The 20,998-nt window shown below is 36.3% G+C and overlaps 3 protein-coding genes across 3 annotated transcripts in view; 1 reads left to right on the top strand and 2 right to left on the bottom strand.

Moving 5' to 3' along the window:
- Positions 1-635: 635 nt before the first annotated feature.
- On the top strand, positions 636-2,037 carry LOC125234368 (calphotin-like). The gene is made up of 2 exons (XM_048140558.1): positions 636-699; positions 1,190-2,037. Exons 1-2 carry the CDS (start codon positions 651-653, stop codon positions 1,927-1,929), a joined length of 789 nt encoding a protein of 262 aa, XP_047996515.1. The 5' UTR covers positions 636-650; the 3' UTR covers positions 1,930-2,037.
- A 4,521-nt stretch (positions 2,038-6,558) lies between these two features.
- On the bottom strand, positions 6,559-11,110 carry LOC125234753 (39S ribosomal protein L13, mitochondrial). The gene is made up of 3 exons (XM_048141138.1): positions 10,874-11,110; positions 10,518-10,796; positions 6,559-6,865 (listed from the first exon to the last, which is right to left on the bottom strand). Exons 1-3 carry the CDS (start codon positions 10,895-10,897, stop codon positions 6,632-6,634), a joined length of 537 nt encoding a protein of 178 aa, XP_047997095.1. The 5' UTR covers positions 10,898-11,110; the 3' UTR covers positions 6,559-6,631.
- Positions 11,111-12,220: 1,110 nt separating this feature from the next.
- LOC125234663 (leukotriene A-4 hydrolase) overlaps positions 12,221-20,998 on the bottom strand; it is a 41,968-nt gene continuing 33,190 nt past the window's right edge. Inside the window, 6 exon segments of the mRNA XM_048141002.1 lie at positions 12,221-12,552; positions 13,127-13,345; positions 15,496-15,627; positions 15,629-15,665; positions 16,154-16,322; positions 16,324-16,473. Of these exon segments, the coding sequence (XP_047996959.1) occupies positions 12,324-12,552; positions 13,127-13,345; positions 15,496-15,627; positions 15,629-15,665; positions 16,154-16,322; positions 16,324-16,473 (936 nt within the window). The 3' untranslated portion in view covers positions 12,221-12,323.

Below are 20,998 nucleotides of genomic sequence, written 5' to 3'. Positions count from 1 at the left end.
CTACATAATAAATCAACTATCTACCACTTATATTTATTTAGGTATGGGCTTAGTCACAATTTACCAGCAATTTACTGATTGGGTGTCGGTAGGTAGTGTATTAATTTGTCATCGACATCAAGAGTGGTGAAATAGATACAAACTTAGTCCAGTAAACAATAATATACATATTGTATTCTTGCCTTTATCTGTATTTTAGAAAAATCCTAACCGCAATTTATCTGTAGGTATGTTTATTTTGCGTTTTTTAGAAAGATTTTTATTCCGTATATAGTACGACCAAGGGGTAAAACCTTTGATTTTTGACCGCCTCCACTTACTTTATTTTAGGTTTAGGTTCATTGAAAAGAAAGATCCGAGGACCCTTTTGGTTTTCGACCGCTCACTTTCGTTTATTTCGATTATTAAATATCTCCCCTAGCCCCTAGTAGTCAAATAAATGAAATAATAAATAGGCAGGTACGTGTCAGTTATATTGACACGTAAATTATATTTTTCCATCTCTAATTATTTGATGTATTAATCCTTTAAGCTACTAAGATTAACAAAAACAATCTGTAATAAGAAATCTGTACATACGTGGACTAATTACTTTTAACTGATAACTTATCATATCAACCGATACCCGTCAATACAGAGTACCTATATAAATGAGTATCTATATCAGATATCGCTTTGTTGTTGGACAATTAGACACAGGTAAGTGTATGTTATTTATTTTTGTTGAAAAAAGCATTTCGAAGTTTCGAGAAGGTACTTATGTACCATTTTTTCTAAAGTGACAAAAAACATTTGCAAAAGCAACTAATCGTGATTTCAGTGTTCCAACTTTAATGCGTAATTATAGGTACCTACTTGTAATCATCGGAAGCTAATTATGATAGCTCTATATGAATATGTTTTTGATTTAAATAATTATGATAAAGAAGTATGTAAATTACCAGTAATCGCTTAACAGACACGGTAATACTATTAGCGCCATCTAGTAAAAATTAACTAGTCAGTGTTTCGAATACTAAGTTCCAGTCTCACCCGAGGAACCTATTCTTTATACTCGTAGAAATAAATATAAGTCATAATTAAATCAGCTTAAATTAAGCTGCTTAATACGAAACTTTCTTCTCTATTGCTTGTTTTCGCACCTAGCTTAGACTATGTTAATTTTTAGACGGATAAATCTTCCTTACAGTTGCAACAAAGATGAAGTACCTGCTAGCATTCGCCCTCGTCGCCGTGGCCGCGGCGCTGCCCGAGCCCGTGCAGCTGGCTCAGCCCGCGCCGCCCCAGCTTACGCCCCTGGTGATCCAACCGGCCGCCGCTCCAGTCTTTGTAGACGCCCCTGCTGCTGTTGAATCCGTGAAGATCGCTGACGCCCCCATCGAAGCTATTCCTGCTGACTTCACGGTCAACTTTGTGGATGTAGCCCCTGAGGTTGCTGACGCTCCCGTTGAAGCCGTCCCTGCTGACTTTGCCGTCAACTTTGTTGACGCAGCCCCAGAGGTCGCCGACACTCCCGTCGAAGCCGTCCCTGCTGGATCCGCCGTCAACTTCGTTGACGTAGCCCCCGAGGCTCCCGCGCAAGATTTCGTTGTCAAATTCGTTGACACTGCTGATGTGGCTGCTGAGATCGCCGAAGCTCCCGTAGAGAACTTCGCTGTCAGATTCATTGATAACGCTATTGATGAAGAGACCCCTTCTTACATCCCCATGGAAGTCCCTTTCCAGGTCCAAATCGTGCCTATGCCTGCCCTGCCTGGCTCTTTAGTCCAGCCGCTCGTTGGCTTCGTGGAAGTCGTCCGTGAGCCTATGAACATTGATGTCCCCGAGCAGAGCAATGACAACGCGGTTAAGTTTGTGGATGTGGCCCCTGAGGCTCCCGTCATCAATAACATGTTCCCTCAACGCTACCCTAACCCTATGTGGCGTTAAGAATGTATTTTTAAGTTTCAGGGGTTACCAACAATTTAGGTAATCTTATAGACAAAATTTCATCTTTTTTGTACAGAAAATAAACATTACAAAAAATTAAGATATATATAAGATTGTTTTATTTTGTATTTAGAACACACTACATGGATTTTCTAGTCTTACGAAGCCGAACCGATTACATCCTATACCCAAGACAAAGCTATCTGCCCAACCCACCCACTTCAAATGTAACGTAGGTAAGAATGACGCAGTTTAATGGAAAGTGAAGCACCAATTTTTAAAAGGATATAGCACCAGCAGTCCCTTGTAACCTATTGTTATCTTATCAATTATTATTCGATGATATTTATTAATTATAAATCAAGTTCATTGAAATCAAGCTGATATTTTTAACCCCAATATCACCCACTTTATAAGAGGGATTCAATTGTGATGCTTACCTCAGATTTTTTAATCAAATGCGAGTATAGAATCAAAATTTTACAGACTTCGTATGCAATGAGGATAAACTCACAAAAACATAACATAGATGGCGCTGCAATCGTTCCTAAAATTATAGCAGCAAATATGCGAATTCCTAGAAAGTAGAAACATAAATCATAGACTACAAATACATAAGAGTTGCATCCCCATCACACATGAAAAATAGATATATTATAATGATCTTATTACAGTACATTAAAGTAAAAATATTAAATAACAATTAAACTGAACTTCAAACTTTTATTCACTACATTTAACATTTTAACCCTAATCTGTATACATAATATTTATAAAACAACTTATTTGAGAACATAATCTTCGGGATACTCCATGACTTTAGGGAATTTCTTGACTTCCTCTTCCGGTATGTGGTCAAGTCTGTCCGGAACTCTGCGGATCTGGCGTATCTGGTTACTCAGATTCTGGAGGATATCTTCTGGAATATTTCCACCAGGGTAGACAAACAATCTTTCCATGGTGTGACGTCTTTGAAGATTGCCTTTCATTGATCTGTAGACAGCTTTTTTAATTATCTGGAATGAAGATACATGGTAAGTGGAGCTTAAAGAGAGCATGTAAATAAGAATTTTAAGGACACAGATCAAAATACTAATTGTATCCACAATTTTTTTCTCTTAGTAGGTCTAACACTTGCAACCAAGAACCTGCCTTGTAGGCACTCATGAATTTTGCTCTGATGCCGGGCAACCCGCCATACAAGCAGACTTATAGATAACATATCCGGTTTCTGACATAGTGCGTCATTAGGGTTCCGTACCAAAAAGGTACAACAGGAACCCTTATGGTGCGACTCTGTCCGTCTGTCTGTCCGTCTGTCACATTCCTAAATATCTCGAGAACTACTAATGCTATCAACTTGAAATTTGGAACAGTTGTGAACATTGTAAACCTCTACAAATAGAAAGTATAATTTTTTTTAATATATTAATTTTAATTGTAGAAAATGGCCAAAATGAAAGGGGGGCAAACTGTAAATTTCAAGTTACTAGGTCAAGTGGGGTATCGTTGGAAAGAGCTCAAATTGAACATAAATGAGTAATTCCCGAAAAGTTTGTACATTTGGATCACCTTAGAGACCTTATACACCTCTAAGATTTTTGTTTTCATTATATAGCGTAGTAATATAAAATTTATTTAAAGTATGATAGTACACTAGGGTTGCCAACCGTACTATATAATATAGTACTGTACTATATTTTGGCCAAGCGTACTATATTCTATATGAAGCATATATAGTACGCAAAAGTACTATATTTTTGGGGTCCATGCCAGTGGCGAATTTACACTAGGGTCAAACCGCCAGGAGCGGCGTTTTGATAATGAAAAAAATTTCGCGCTCGCTCCGCTCGCGCTATTATTCATATCTAACCTTCACTGTACATTTCGTTACTTCGTTCTGTCCTGCAAATATTGCAGTTACGTATAAAGCCACCGTTGTTTGCAAACATTTGTATTTTTTCCAAGATATATTAAATAACGACATTTCTTAAGGGGATTCTCTACTCCGATGAGCTTCGATTTGAATCCATTGGTATTATGAATATTATGGTAGTTTCTAAAGCATTTCATATTAACAGAATCGTCTTTAAACAAACTAGCATCCCATAATTAGGTATCTACTTCACAGCTCATTGATTCTGTGATATTTACCATCAAAGTTGAACTATTTTAGGACCGAAACTGGTTCTTTGGTCAACATTTTTGCTTTAATTAGTTTAAAATTAAAATCGCTTTTGCATTTTTATAAAAGTCTAGATTTCATTGAAGTAAAAATGTTTTTAAAACAATGTCAAATGTATGTATTTTTTTTAAATATGGGTCTTGTAAAAAAAGTAAGTAGGTAACTATTGAAATTAAAAGAATATTAATAGGTACGTAAGTAAAAATTGCACACCTGTCAATACATTTAGAAAGTGATAGAAGACTCAATATTGCATATTTTTCGAAATACGCCATATATATTGTTGGTGTTCAATAAAACATTTGGTACATTACATACAATAAATAAGTTTATTTATTGTATGTAATGTACCAAATGTTAGTTATATATTACGCTAAGTGAAACATTCGACAACATTAAGTTTGCTTTTTTAAAAAAGGTCAAATGTTAAGTTGGTAAATGTGAGCTTGGCAAATAAATAATAAGTTCGGAAATGAACATTCGGCGGAATAAAATTGCGCGAAAGTGGAGTTGGGAAGTGATATTCGGCCATACAACTATCAACGATACTTAAATAAGAGAACCAATGCAACACAAAACTTGTCAAAAATCGATGAAAACCGAATGGAGCTATTAGAGTGGACAGAAAAAACGATCTCTACGACTTGGTTATCGATTATGTGTACCGTACTATATTTTATTTCGGTGTACTATATTTTTTAGATGGAATTTTCTAAAATACTATATTTCCCTAAAAAAAAGTTGGCAACCCTATAGTACACTGACCCTTAGAGACCTTTACATCTCTAAGTCACGTTGAGCATGTAATTAGTTATTTATTTATTTATTTATTTATGTTATGGAGAACCAACAGCTATAAAACTAGCAGTATACAACAAGATATGATTCAGAAAGCCAATTACAGGATCTCACAGATAGATACAAAGTAATATTAATTAAACTAATGCTAGCACTTATACCAACGCACACACATGCTCACAAAAGTGGAATATAAAGAAAGAGAAAACAAAACAGAAAGTTAAGTAAGATGAAAGCAATAACAGTCAACATAAGTATTCAATTAAAAAGGAAAAGAAATAATTATAATAATAATCACTCACAAAGAACACCGCTTAACCAATAATTGCCTCACATTCGAAACTTTACAATTAAAAATATCAATGTCAATGTCCTTCGACAACTCATTCAGCCGACGACTCGCTCGAACTAGGAAGCTATTCTGTCTATACCTGGATGATGCAGTCTTGACAGATAAAGGGGGATAGTACCTCTTAGAACGAAAGGGGGTATTAAAAGCAAGCTTACCAAGTAACTCGGAACAATCAGCTGCACCACTGGTAATATTCAAGAGAAAGGAAATATCAGATATGTCACGTCTTTTTCTCAGTGGTAATAGGTGGTGCTTCTTACAAATACTTAAATAACTGGATGAACTATAGTAATGCTTTAGTTTGTAGCATAAAAATTTTATAAATTTTTGTTGCACGCGCTCAATCCGGTCCACATAAGTGTTATAGCAAGGGTTCCAAACCTGTGATGCGTATTCTAATTTACTCCTCACGTATGAACAATAAAGGACTTTAAGGGTTTTAGCTTGAGTGAAGTATATGGAATTACGCATTATAAAACCTAGAGATTTAAGTGCCCCACTAATAATGCTATCAATGTGCCTATCGAATAAAAGTTTGGAGTCATGAATAACCCCAAGTCCTTCATGTAGGTTACTCGCTCAAGCGGGTGGCCTTTAAGTGTATATGATGTAGAAGTCAGGTTACGTTGACGGGAAAATGTAATAGAAAAACACTTGGAAGGATTTAGCTCTAGCTTATTAACTTCGCAGTACTCATCCAGGCGTTCTAGATCGGACTGCAAAGACATGAAGTCATGATTGGATTTTACCTTATTAATGATTTTCATGTCATCCGCGAAGCAAAGAAGTTTCGAATGCAAAAAACACTTGCCTATATCGTTAACAAAAATGTTGAATAAAAGTGGACCGAGCAAAGACCCTTGAGGGACGCCACTTGGGACTGTCACCCATCCAGATATATAGTTATTAACCACGACAGCTTGAGACCTATTATTGATATAAGAGGAGAACCACCTTAGCAAATCCCCATGTATTCCCATGTCATATAACTTGCATAGCAATAAGCCATGGTCTATCCTGTCAAAACACTTGCTATAGTCAGTATAAATAACGTCGACCTGAAGGCCACTGTCCATAGCTTCGGTGACGTAATCATTTAGTAGAACAAGATTTGATACAGTTGACCTACGTTGCAAAAACCCATGCTGAAAATCACTAAAAGAACACTTAAAAGTGTCATAAACTTGTTTGAACACAATTTTTTCTAATATTTTTGAAAGTATACATAGTTTCGATATCGGTCAGTAAAAATATTAAATAACAGTAAAGTAAAAATATTAAATAACAATCAAACTGAACTTCAAACTTTTATTCACTACATTTAACATTTTAACCCTAATCTGTATACATAATATTTATAAAACAACTTATTTGAGAACATAATCTTCGGGATACTCCATGACTTTAGGGAATTTCTTGACTTCCTCTTCCGGTATGTGGTCAAGTCTGTCCGGAACTCTGCGGATCTGGCGTATCTGGTTACTCAGATTCTGGAGGATATCTTCTGGAATATTTCCACCAGGGTAGACAAACAATCTTTCCATGGTGTGACGTCTTTGAAGATTGCCTTTCATTGATCTGTAGACAGCTTTTTTAATTATCTGGAATGAAGATACATGGTAAGTGGAGCTTAAAGAGAGCATGTAAATAAGAATTTTAAGGACACAGATCAAAATACTAATTGTATCCACAATTTTTTTCTCTTAGTAGGTCTAACACTTGCAACCAAGAACCTGCCTTGTAGGCACTCATGAATTTTGCTCTGATGCCGGGCAACCCGCCATACAAGCAGACTTATAGATAACATATCCGGTTTCTGACATAGTGCGTCATTAGGGTTCCGTACCAAAAAGGTACAACAGGAACCCTTATGGTGCGACTCTGTCCGTCTGTCTGTCCGTCTGTCACATTCCTAAATATCTCGAGAACTACTAATGCTATCAACTTGAAATTTGGAACAGTTGTGAACATTGTAAACCTCTACAAATAGAAAGTATAATTTTTTTAAATATATTAATTTTAATTGTAGAAAATGGCCAAAATGAAAGGGGGGCAAACTGTAAATTTCAAGTTACTAGGTCAAGTGGGGTATCGTTGGAAAGAGCTCAAATTGAACATAAATGAGTAATTCCCGAAAAGTTTGTACATTTGGATCACCTTAGAGAAATTATACACCTCTAAGATTTTTGTTTTCATTATATAGCGTAGTAATATAAAATTTATTTAAAGTATGATAGTACACTGACCCTTAGAGACCTTTACATCTCTAAGTCACGTTGAGCATGTAATTAGTTATGTATAGCTATACTAGGCATTGTTGCCCTCTTTAATGTCACCTACAAGCTTAATGTTGTCGTGTTTCACTGTGTCGATTTTTCTTTTGTCAATTTGCTGTTAGCTTGAACATGTCATGCTCGCTTAAAAGTCTTTGCTTACGGTGGCGTGTTGATCGGGTCGCCACCTTCCCGAATGGAGGTTGAGGGAGGCGATGGCTGAGATACGCGTCATACTCGTGAACGGGTGCTGTTTGTGGAGACTGGTCTGTTCAAGCTTACCTGGGCCACATGTTTTGTTAGATTATTTAACTTTACTTTTGAGCGGATTGCGAGACACTACATTCGGTTCTTGTAAGAATTAAACTTAAGTAAGTAATGTCTTAAGGATGACACTAGAGACCATCACGTTGTCGTTTAATTTAGTTAATTTTAGCTTTTGGACACTTAGAGACTTTATACATCTCTGAGATTTTGATTATATTTTATTTTAAAATAGATTCCTTACTTTAATGACCTTGTTGTCGTTTGATTAAGTTAATGTTAGTTTTTTGGACACTTAGAGACCTTATACATCTCTGAGATTTTGATTATATTTTTAAACTTAATTTGTAACCTTGATTGGCCCTTATTTGTAAACTTGATTTGTTCTTTAATGATTGACAACTAGAGACTTGTACATCTCTTGAAATGTGTAATTTAGCTGTTCATTTTCTGTATTTTTTTTTTGTATTATTTGACAAAGGTTTTTACTTTTATATATTTTAATTTTATAAAATTTGACTCTTGGAGACGCTATACATCTCCATGGATTATTTGATTAAGTATAATATTTTTACTTGTAATATTCAGTCTTTTACAACTATTGAAGTATTATAGATTTCTTTTATCTTTGTATCTGTTTGCACTTTCTTTATGTATTGATTATAGTTAGTAATAATATGACATTTAGAGACTTTATACATCTCTAATTCTATATCAGTGTATAGCTACTTTGCTTATGATTAATATTTTTAGTTAATATTTCTATTAATTTCATTTGTTTAACTTTAATGAATACTCTGTAATGTTGACATGTAAAAGTGCCCCCGTGGCCTATTTGCTGAATAAATGATTTTGTATTTTGTATTTTGTACGTCTCCGATTTTGATAAAAATTGGTAGGCTGATAGAGTCCATGATTCTGAGCAAGATCCACTAGGTTTCCCAAAATGTCCCAGGTAGTTTGTATGAAACCTTCCTTTTTTGTTACCAGATTTCTATACATTTTCGGTAACAAAAAAGGAAAGTTTCATACAAACTGCTTGGGACATTTTGGGAAACCTAGTGGATCATGTTCAGCATCATGGACTCTATCATCCTACCAATTTTTATCAAAATCAGAGACGTGATCCAAATGTACAAACTTTTCGGGAATTGCTGAAATAAGCTATTTTTTATATTTTTTTTGTTGTGGAAAAAAAAAGAATTTTGAAGGAAAATGTAAAAAAAAATACCGTTCCCCTCCCCTTATCTCCGAAGTTTACCAACGAAAAATTATGAAAATTTTAGTAAACATTGGTTTTATGCTATATATTACAGGAAAAATATAATCGTGTTTGTATTTTGAATACTTTTTTTTTAATTCACAAAAAACTTTTTAGATTTTTACTTTCAATTTACCCACCCTTGCGGATGTATATCGTACTTCAAATTAATACGAGATGTTACGTAAACCATCTTCTGTCCAATAAAGTAAAAACTGTTTAAATCGGTTAACATTATAAAGAATTATCCCTAAAAAACCAGGTCGCGCAAATTAGTTAGCAAATTGACCGGGAGATGGCGCTATACACTATAATACTCATTAGTGCCTATACTTTTGTCTTCTAGTCAAGTCATTAGAGTTATATGATAAAACCGCCTTCAAAAATAAGCGCGTTACAAAACACGGAGAAACTAAAAAGCCAAAAATAATAAACCTTTCAATTCAGATTTCTTATCGTATTGCAATAAGCTAAACATCCAAATTATAAACAAATCAATTATTTTTGTAGTCGGTACCAGACCTGTTCGTCGCCTTGCTATTGCCTGTTTGCCCCACCCAACCATACACAGGCTGGTACCGACTCCAAAAATAATTGATTTGTTTATAATTTGGATGTTTAGCTTATTGCAATACGATAAGAAATCTGAATTGAAAGGTTTATTATTTTTGACTTTTTAGTTTCTCCGTGTTTTGTAACGCGCTTTATTTTTGAAGGCGGTTTTATTTTTTGTTAAAAAGTTTATTTATTTGTTGATTTTTAGTGGTTCCTAGTGATATTATATGTATCCGTCCGAATACATGTACAGTAGTGAAAGAATTATCCTTTAACTCCTAACCATTGAGGAGTTGACCTTCCATCATCAGCTCAGCCACATAAAATTATTACCATTAGACGTAAATACTGGTGTACCTTTGAAAAATAGACTAAAAACATTACATGTGCCTATAACATTTGAAGAGTTCCCTCGATTTCTCCAGGATCCCATCATCAGACCCTGACTTGGTGCCAATGGGACCATCTCGGGGTTATACCGGTTCGATAAAAAAAAATAAATTTGAAAATCGGTCCACGATTCTCGGAGATATCGAGTAACATACATACAAAAAAAAAAAAAAAAACATTCAGTCGAATTGAGAACCTCCTCCTTTTTTGAAGTCGGTTAAAAATATGAGATTATTTTTACTAGGTAGTTTGAAAGAAAGTTTGTACGGAACCCTCGGTGGGCGAGTCCGACTCGCACTTGGCCGGTTTTTTTTCGTCTGGTAGTGAATGTGTTAATCAGAACTCTGATTCACTTTTGAAAATATTATATTAACAGAAGCCTGAACAGATGTAGTGCAAAAAGATTTTCCTTCGTATTCTTACGAAAACATACGAACGTGTCATGCTATTTCAGCCAGTACAAGACGTACTGACACTGTTTGAACTAGCACGACAAATACATATACTAACCATGGTAGGGTCCTTGTTATGCAACTCCCAAGCTAGAGTCCAGCTAGCACCACCAGGGTACCCGGTGTGATGGAAATACGCTCTCTGCCGCCAGTCATCCCCTCGCAACGCAATATCCCGGCTGTTAATACACACAACAACATCGCCACAGTCGTTCATTGGATGGTAGATGGGTTTGTGCAATCCCATCAGATACTTCTTGATAATGTTTGCAGACTCATAAGGATCCTGCCATTTGCAGTCGAATATGTGCCAAGTGCGTGCGAATGTGGCCCATTGCTGAAATTTTAATTTAACATGAGAACAGAAGATGAATTAGGTTAATTCTGTACGGAATTTGATTCGCCGTCTTTTACCTGGACTCGTTTTGCCGCTGACATTCTAATGAATTTAAGCTGCTACGATGACTAATACTATACTAAGTTGAAACACCACTATTATTTCAGCAAGTAACAAAGAATTTTTATTGTAATTATTTATATTTAATATTTTGAGGTTAGGTTTGGAAGAACTATAGACTACAGACAATGACAGTTTCCTTTCTTTGAAGTCAGATCTCATCTAGACCAAGGCAATTTCGTAGTCCGAATGGTGAAGTATCGATACTTCTTTTCAGTCGTTCGATTTAAATTTTTAACGTTCTTATAGCTTATAGAAAATAGAGTAGGAATTAAAGTGGTAACATCGTAGCGTCGTCCTGTTTATTCTGTCGTTGATTGGAAAGGGACAACACCATGTATGAAATAATGTTGCCACTTTTTAATTTAACTTTTTTTAGTGACAGTTTTTAAGTGAAAATATTATAGTGCTTTATTTTTGTAAGGAAATAATGTAATAGTAAGACCGAATGATAATTGTTGAATGTATGTTAATATAACGAAATGTGTAAAATAATGTATATAATCATATTTAAATCTAAGTAATTACCTACTTGTAGCCCTCTATATTGCTGTGCCCTTACAGGGTGTCACATGTATACCTATATGTTCCACTCCATCCAATGCTTGTAATGTGATATGCAATAAATAATTCTAATTCTAATGTTTTTGCACCCAAGAGATAACATGAGGGTCAATGTCAATGTTTTTCCTTTTCTTTATGTGTATAGTTATATACCTATATTATGCTGTATGTCACATAATGTTTACTATTCTGTTACTTGCCAAACAATAACATAATTGTTTAAATATAACATTAGTTAATGCGTATAATTTTAGACGTAAACTCAATGTATCAATGTATGTCTCGGTGAGAACTGATGTGGAGGTAAATGCATGTTTACCATATAATTTAGTTTTTATACAAAAGTATGTACATTTAACTCTGTTTGTTCTCCTAATAAATAAAAATAAAAAAATAAAATGTAAGAATATCTTTGTAGAATTACTTTCTTCAATTTTACCTAACACCCAACCCAACATAGTCGCCAGTACTAGGCAAATAAGGCAGGTTTCAATAACAACTAACCAGTTGCAGATGCAACAGATGCCAGGCATAGAAATTTGACACATTTCCTACACTTTATTGAATCAAGTTACTTCCAAGTTTAGCATGGTAAGTTCGTTTTCACATTATCCGATCCGATATCGGATGTCGGAAGGATTTCAATGGAAAAAATCCATCCAAATCCAGGATGGCGCCTGTAATGTATGGGATATGCGCGTGTCTATGGATGCGTTAGGTATCAATTCAAAATAAACACATTTCAATAGAACACTATTTTATTCACATCTAACTTAACAAGAATGTAAAAAAATAATCAGCTTACATGAATAAAAGAATACAAAACTGTATTTATCTAATACTTTATTTCTCATTGAGATGCAAGTCTTTCCGCACAGTATACGCAGAGACATGCATCATATATTTTTCGTTTTCTAGGAAATTGTTTATGGCTTGCTGTCTCACTTCTTCCCAGGCATAGAGGTCCCTGTATATCGGGCGCACGTACTTCATACGGCCCTGTTTGTTCACGAAATCTAATGCGTCGGGTAGTTTGTCTAGGTCTTTACTTCTGATGCACAATCTCAGCCACCTAAAAAGAAAAATAAGTCAGTAATGAATAAGAATAATATGGTTCCAAAAGTTACAATTATAAATTATGCAGGAATTGCGTGTTGAGTTTATACAATAATGTGCTCAGATCAGAGGACAAACAAAATGTATTCAGCGATTAAAAGTAACGAATATTTAGTGGCCCAAGTCGCGTAACCAACAAGCCAGTTGTTAACGCGCTCCGTAGCGAACGCAACTAAAATGTCAGTGACACACTAATGAGAAGGCACACTGAAAGGTTATGACAGATAGCGACACCCTATTAGTCCATACGTGAGAGCGAGAAGATAACATGTTTTTTCTCTCTCACACATATTAATGACAGTGACATGCCTAGACACTTGCACAGGCTCCGCCTAGCGGGATAAAATGTCAGTGTGCCTCCTCATTGGCAACAAACAATAGAGAGACAAAAAGCGTTTCGTTGTCGTAGACGTTTGCTCAAGTGATCGTCACCTTGGGCGACAGCTTTGTTTATAAAGATTTGAGTTTATAAGAGTTGCAATTTGTATTTGTGGAAGTACACTCAATACAACTCAAACATTTGTGCTCACCTGTACTTAATCTCAGCGTTTTTACTCGTCTTCAATTTATAAGCCTGTCCCATGCTGCGCAGACTATCCACGGACAGCGGGGGGCGGTCAACGAGTTCCTGCAGCAAGTGAATCATCTGGTGCGGCGTGAACACTTTCACGTCGTCGTGTTTGAACTTGTGGCTGTCGTTGATTTGCTCCAAGAGTGTCGTGATGGCTTTGGTCATTGAACTATCGTAGCTGGAATGAAAAATATAAATAGTATTTAGAATTCCGTTGATGAAACTTTACGCTATGTAAAAATAAATAAAATTTATTTATTCAAAAAGCAAGGATACATAATTGCTTACAAACAATTACACTAGGTATAATGTTACTATTAAGGCAAGTTTAGGTAAGGGATCATCCATTAATTACGTCACACATTAGGGGGGAGGGGGGGGGTCGACGAAGTGTGACAATGTTTGACAAGGGGGAGGGAGGTGTCCTAAATTTCGTGACGTCACATTTCAAAATCTATCATAATCTAAGGAATAAAACACGAACTTTAAACTGATACTTTATGAAAACTTCATAAACATGTACAAATACAGGATGTTCGGTAACCGGATGAAAAGCCGAAATTAGGCGATAGTCTAGGCCATTTAGAGCATTATTTTGCTATAAATGTATTGGACAAAACTTCTAAGTGAAAACTCCAAAATTTCAGACTAAATCGTTAAGCGTACTCTTGTTACTGTAGGTAATTGTTTTGGTTTTATTTCGTGTTGTAAAATGTATATCGTATACCATAAAATAAATTTGTCTAAGCGATGTACATAAAGCTAAAAATGTTCTAAATGGCCTAGACTATCACCTGTTTTCGGCTTTGCATCTGGTTATAAAATTAAATATAAGATACCAATTGTTATGTCGACCGATTCAGAATGTGGAATCTTGAGCGTTTCGGTGTGTTCAAGGCACGTAGGTTAAATAAATTTGTCACATACACACACCAACACGTGGAAAATATTAACTGCAAAACATGAAACAATTTAGTTTGATTCATTTTTTTTTAATTTAAGAATCAAAATTATCATGAAAACGTTTATTCTACCAGCCACAGCCAGCTCAAGTTAAAATTTCTATGAAAATACTTGGCACTCTTTTAGAACTACTAACTAACAACCTAGATATTAAGTCTATACTAACAAGTTCTATGGATTTTTTTTTAATTGGTCCGAAATAAACAATTTTTTATATTTTAGATAAAATAAAATATTGTCATTCGTTTTTGAAGTACCTATCAAGAGAGCCTTTACCTGCTGGTGTGGTGAAGAATAATTGAAGTACATAAATGGAAATAAGATTGATTTCAAACCGCTGTTTTCATTCAATAATTTCTACGTGTAAATTTGTAAAATATGTGACGTCACACTAGGGAGGGGGGAGTCTAACAAATGTGACCAGCTGTGACAAGGAGGGGGGGAGGGGTCAAAAATCATGTTTTTAGTGTGACGTAATTTATGGATGATCCCTTACCATAAAATTACTTATCTTATAGGTATACTTTATTAGATATGTATATAATAGCATTATATTATGATCATAATTACAGAAATATAATAGGTATAGCCTCGTTTTGCCCCGGCATACACAGGGTGCGTGACTTGCAAAAATATAATATGTCCTAAATTAAGCACATTGGGCAGGACGAGTTTATACATACATTTATGAGCTGCTCGATCACAGACCCTAACTTGCTATAATAAGATTAATAAGGTGCAATATTAGAATGCTTTGTAAACGTGTATTTCAGTGGCCAGAAACTGTTCGTTTCGAGCGAGCTCGGCTATGTTCGGCACAGCATTGCTATAAGCAATTATTAGGATGGCACAATTTAACGTCCCTTTACGTATGCCACAAGCCACAACTCAAACATTATCATTAATTAGGGCTTATTTATGAGTCTCAAATGTTAGTTCATGGTCTACGGATGTCATTGAGGCATAGTTAATCGTTAACATAAGTGGCCAAGGATGTTATTCGACCCTCTACCGGTCCTTCAAATAGTGTGTGATTATGGCACTGTAGTAAGAACGCATTTTTGGTGTAAATTTGGCCCTCTTCTAAAATTCGTTCAAAGGCAATGAAAAAAGCTTGCCCCCCACCTGATCTAGATTCTAGAGATTTCTGAACTGTAAAGGAACTGTACTGTAAGGTAAGACTGTAAAAGGTATACTTACTCAGGTATAACCGGGGGCATGCCGTTCGTGTTCAAGTTGTTCAACCACGCGTGCCAATCCACCGCCTTCAGTTTGTCGCTATCGCTAAAGTAATTGGGCAGGTAGGCCTTGAACTCGTCAGTGTCCATGTATATCTGAAGTGGTTCAGGTAAAAGGTATACTCACTCGGGTATAACCGGGGGCATGCCGCTAGTGTTTAACCACGCGTGCCAGTCCACCGCCTTCAGTTTGTCGCTGTCGCTAAAATACTTGAGCAGGTACGCCTTAAACTGGTCAGTATCCAGAGATTTCCGAGCAGTGGTTCAGGTATGAGCGAAGGAAGTCGTCGAAAACCTCTGTAAAGGATAAGAAAAGATATATTAGGAAGAGTGGTGATTTTTTTGTTCGTTTAGCCACATGGACGTATAAAGAAGTAACGAAAAGTGGTATACGAAATCCCAAGAACTAGTATAGTATAGTGGTATGGCGTCTGATGATAGGTAATGGATCTAAACAGATTTCAAGTTCGGTTTATGAAGTGTTTTCAAGATTAGTCAAAGAATAGTCATACTGTGCCAGACTATATAGGGTCAATATCTTATTTTACTTATAGACCACTTAAATAAAAATGTGAAGACCAATGATCAACGGTAATATCACTTCGACCTATCAGAACTATCAGACTTCGAAGTATGATGAAGATGTAACAAGACAAATTTTTGCTTAGACGAAATAGCACGTGCCCAGAAGTGATTATGAACATGTAGTACAATTTGCTCATAATGATATATTGTTGAGAAGAGAAGCAGCCACAGGCCCATAATAGACATTCGCCCGCCCTTACCCGGCCCGCCGAGCAGATCCTCTAGATATCTCAAAAACAGCGACCCCTTCTCATAAGGAACCGTCGAGAACGCATCATCAGGATGAACTCCATTCAAGTCCACCACTAGTCGGGTCAGCTGATTGGTCTGCCCGAGGTCATTGACCTGCAATGGTAGGATAGTGTTAGATCTTACCAGGGCCACCAACTAAGTCCTCGAGGTATCGGAGGAAGAGAGAGCCCTTTTCGTAGGGGACCCGCGAGAAAGCGTCGTCGGGGTGGACTCCTTTGAGGTTGACGTTTAACTGGGTTAAGGGATTGGTGGCACCGAGCGTGTTCACCTGCAAAATTAGGGGGTTGGTTCAAGAAGAGGAAAGATTTACTAGACATTGGAATTGGACATAACGAACCAACAACACGTTTATAGAGATGGAACATAAAAGAGACAGTGTTTTTAGAAATTTACCTCTACGTTTTTTAGCCTCTCAAGGCAATGAGTAAACGGCCCGAAATGTAAGCAACTAGAATAGCCTATAGAGTATAGACGCGTGCATACCATGTTGCATGTGTTTGCTGATCCTTTCACAACCTGTACGTTCCTCAAAGAACTAACAACCTCATTCAATTTGTCACCTTAATCAAATAGAACTGCATGAAATTCTTGTCGTGTATGTGTGGATTTAGTCCTGCGGCGCTGGCTATATTTTGGGTCCTAAGTTAAAAAAATATTAAAGTTGATTTTGTTTTCGTTTATAAATACTTTGCTAACATATAAAATTTAATATTTCGTTTTGGGTCACATTCCTAGGGTGCTTTTTCAGTAATTTGGTAATTTGTGGTTATAATTTTTAATTTCACCTAATGTGGTCAAAAAAATATTCGAGAGAAAAAATGTAACTGTAATGCATTTAGTATGACATTTTTAGCGTGTATACGTAGTTTGTGTTAATTTCCTCGAATGCTATATGACAATTTGTCATACCTAGCGAAACAGACGCAAAAAAATATTCATGTTAAAAAAAATTAGTAAAGCCGCATTACCTCCTTTAAATATATCAATAAACTGAAATTGTGTTTTTCTACTCCAATGCTTTATAACATTTGCGATAATTTAGCTAAAATAGGTTCTTACCATTACAAAAAAATATTAAAGTTACTAGAGTTCACATCTTAATAACTAAAAAGACAGGGTAAATAAGATACATGAATTTGGGTCAGTTTAATAGAATGCTTCGAAAAATAATACGGTATTAATATTTGCGTTCGATCAAGTCAAGCGGGCGCGTCCGCGCGGCCGTGGCGCGGGAGCAGGAAGGGCAATGACCTCTCTCGATATTCGACAAACCGCACGTTGCGTACAAAACGCAAATTTATTTCAACTGTGCGCCCGAATCACGCTATTTAATGCTAAGCCTGAAAAGGTTGTATTTGATAAGACCACTAGAGTAGCAATTTTAATTAAATATACCTATTTTCCACATGCATCAATAAAATAATTTCATTTCTAAATAATAAATTTAGTATGCAACGTGGAATCTACTACTACTACTACTGCCAAATAATTAGTCGATTTATCTTCTTACTTTAAAATTATACTTATATTAAGCGTGTCACTCACTATGCAGATTGAAGAGCGCTTATCTTTCAATATGAATCCACATATATTGGGTTGGCACAAAAGTAATGAGACACTTGGTTTACGTTTTATATTTTTTATTATTATTACAATACAAAAAGCTTAGTCGATGATGTAATCACCATTAACATCTATGACTTCTTGCCAACGATCCGGCAAAGTTTGGATGCCTTTCGCCCAGAACTCTGATGGCTGTGCCTCGAAAAAGTTGTTCAACTCCACCTGTACATCATGGAAATCATTGAATTGTTTACCCCGCAAATGTCGTCTCAGGGCTCTAAACAAATGAAAGTCTGATGGTGCGAGGTCTGGAGAATAAGGTGGGTGGGGTATCGTCTCCCAGCCCAAGTTCTGCAGCTGTTGGCGAACGGTAGATGCGACATGAGGTCGAGCGTTATCATGTAGTAAAATTACAGTGGCTCGTCTTCGTCGTTTTTTCTTGATAGCAGAAGATAGTTCGGTTAGCTGTGTTGAATATTTGTTAGCGTTTACAGTTTCATTGTGTAATAGTTCATGAAACAGCATGCCTTGCGAGTCCCAGAAACAACAAAGCAAAACTTTTAAGCGGTTCTTTTGACTCAGCACCGGTTGAGTTGGTGGCGTTTCTTCTCGAGGCAGCCAAAAAGCACGACGTGTATCGTTCTCATAATAAATCCATAATTCATCTCCCGTAACCAGATCAGTCAAAAACTCTTTACGTCGGGGTCGCAGCAAAAGTGATTGACAGATGGCGACACGGACTGCACGACTGGCGTCGGTAAGGATGTGTGGTACCCATCGAGCCAAAACTTTTCGATACCCAAGCTCATGCAGATGGTATTCCACAGCGTGGTGACTGCAGTTAAGTGCTTCCGCTAATTCACGAGTAGTAGCATCAGGATTCGACTGTAGTTCGCGGCGTAAATCGTCATCATTGAATGCAGGTGGTCGCCCTGAGCGTGACTGACTTTCAAGGCTCCTGTCTCCTGATTTAAAACGGTCAAACCATCTGGACACCGTGGCATGGCTTGTACTTCCAGCGCCCAATGCAGTGTTGATATTGTCAGCCGCAGCCCGCGCACTGTGGCCTAACAAGTACTCGTATAAGTAAAGTGTTTGAATTTGTCGCTCGTCCATTTTATTTCAATCTAACTAAACCAATCACGAGGGCGGCTTTATATACCCTCACATTAGAAGTACCTAGAATGTTCTACAACATACTAGAATATTATCGAAAACAATTAACTTAAGAAAGGAAATGTATAGAGTTTTGTAGAGTGTGTCATTACTTTTGTGCCAACCCAATATAAAATAATATATAATTCAATGAGACACGCACCGCCGATTATTTATATTTTATATTGAAGTACATGTGGGCATCGACGTAAGTACGTCTATGCCCACATGTACTTCAAAATATTATATCATAAAACGGTGAGGAATTTATCTGTATAAAACAGGGATCGGATACCGGTATTTTTTTCGGAACGGTTCCGTACGTTGACCCGAGAACTTTATTTTAGCGTTTCTGGTTCCATTAACCGGTATTCTTTTTCGTTCAGTGAACGAACGTTTATGAGTGAGAACTGTTCCGAAGAACAGAATTAAATGATACGTTCTTTAAAGAACAGTTCGCGGGAACGGAATTAAATGATACGTTCTTTAAAGAACAGTTCGCAGGAACGAAATTATTTCGGTTTTTCTATTTCCAAGAATTTGAACGAACAGTGGGGGGGAACCATGCGCAAGCGGTGTCGGCCACGGCCATCACTTTAGTAACTTGTTTGATTTGAGACTAGCGGTAAGTAAACGTGGCGTCGAACGAAACTAATACGTCGAAAACATTCTGCACCACAACCACAATGAAGTAAGTTTGTTTTTTTTTTTTATTTTAGTGCTTTCAATTTTACCGATTTTAAAATTTAAGTAATGTCACGACGCTTAAGTATTTATTTATTTACAGGCAATCGTACAGTCCAAGGTCAAATAAGGACGCGACGCCGCTATTAGCAAGAGCGAGAGAGCTGAATAACTTTCTCATTCTAACAAACATCAGCGTCCTTATTTGACCTTGGTTTGGTACGGTCATCCCATCTGTAAGCACTTTTGTGAGATGGACTTCCGAGCAAAGCGGTTCTGTTGCAATGGCCGTACCTTTCAAGGTCAAATAAGGACGCGACGCCGCTATTAGCAAGAGCGTGAGAGTTAAATAACTTTCTCATTCTAACATTTCTAACAAATAGCAGCGTCCTTATTTGACCTTGGTACGGTCATCTCATCTGTGTGCGTAGTTGAATGCACAAACGCTCACAGCCAGACTACATTTCTACAGCATATATATATATATATATATATATATATATATATATATATATATATATAATGTGTGTGTGTGTGTGTGTGTGTGTGTGTGTGTGTGTGTGTGTGTGCGTGCGTGCGTGCGTGCGTGTGTGTGTGTGTGTGTAATACTAATTGTGACGTTTTAAATTAAAAGGACTCTCATTGTTGGTACTGTAGATAGTCAATTACCATAGAAATTACATCAGCTACTATCAACAATGGACCTTTAGTCTAAAAACGTCACAATTAAAGATAAGACAATGTGCAATTAGTCACAAAAATAAATTGTTTTTAGTATTCAAGACTCCCGTGTCCCAGAACTCGAAGAATCCCAATTCATTCAATGTTCTTATACTGCTGCGAGTGAAAGGGGCACTAATGATGATATTTATGACTTGATCGATGCACAGAATGAGCCACTGAGTAAAACTTACTTACCTACCTACTAAACCTTCATAAACCTAAATACTGAAACTCTGCCCAGTGGTTCGGTGTTAGGGCTTGCAATTATCCGTCCAATTCGAAATCCGGATGATTCGACTCGATATTTGAAAATTCGGATATTCGGATAAAACGGATATTTCGAATATTTTTTATTTTATTTAATAAATCTCATATTTAGTAACATAATTATGTACTACGATACGAAAAAAACGCCGTAGGAAATTGTTATTTTATAATCAGGCTTCAGCTGTTGTTCGTAACCTTAATGTTAGGTTAGGTTACTTAGTTATTTCATTCTTGCCTTTTTTATGAAATGACTTCAGTTGCTCATAAGATATATGATTTTATTTTTATGTAATTTTGACTAATATTTGATATTAATGAATTTTAATGCTAGAGACATAATCTGATTGCCATATGAGGCAAAACGTCATGTTGTGATCGTTTAGATCGAATATTACCTTGTT

This window comes from Leguminivora glycinivorella, chromosome 16 (genome assembly GCF_023078275.1).
Source record: "Leguminivora glycinivorella isolate SPB_JAAS2020 chromosome 16, LegGlyc_1.1, whole genome shotgun sequence".
In the NCBI taxonomy this organism is placed as follows: domain Eukaryota; kingdom Metazoa; phylum Arthropoda; class Insecta; order Lepidoptera; family Tortricidae; genus Leguminivora; species Leguminivora glycinivorella.
Note: the sequence above shows the minus strand (reverse complement) of the source record. Positions and strands in the feature narration are given on the sequence as shown.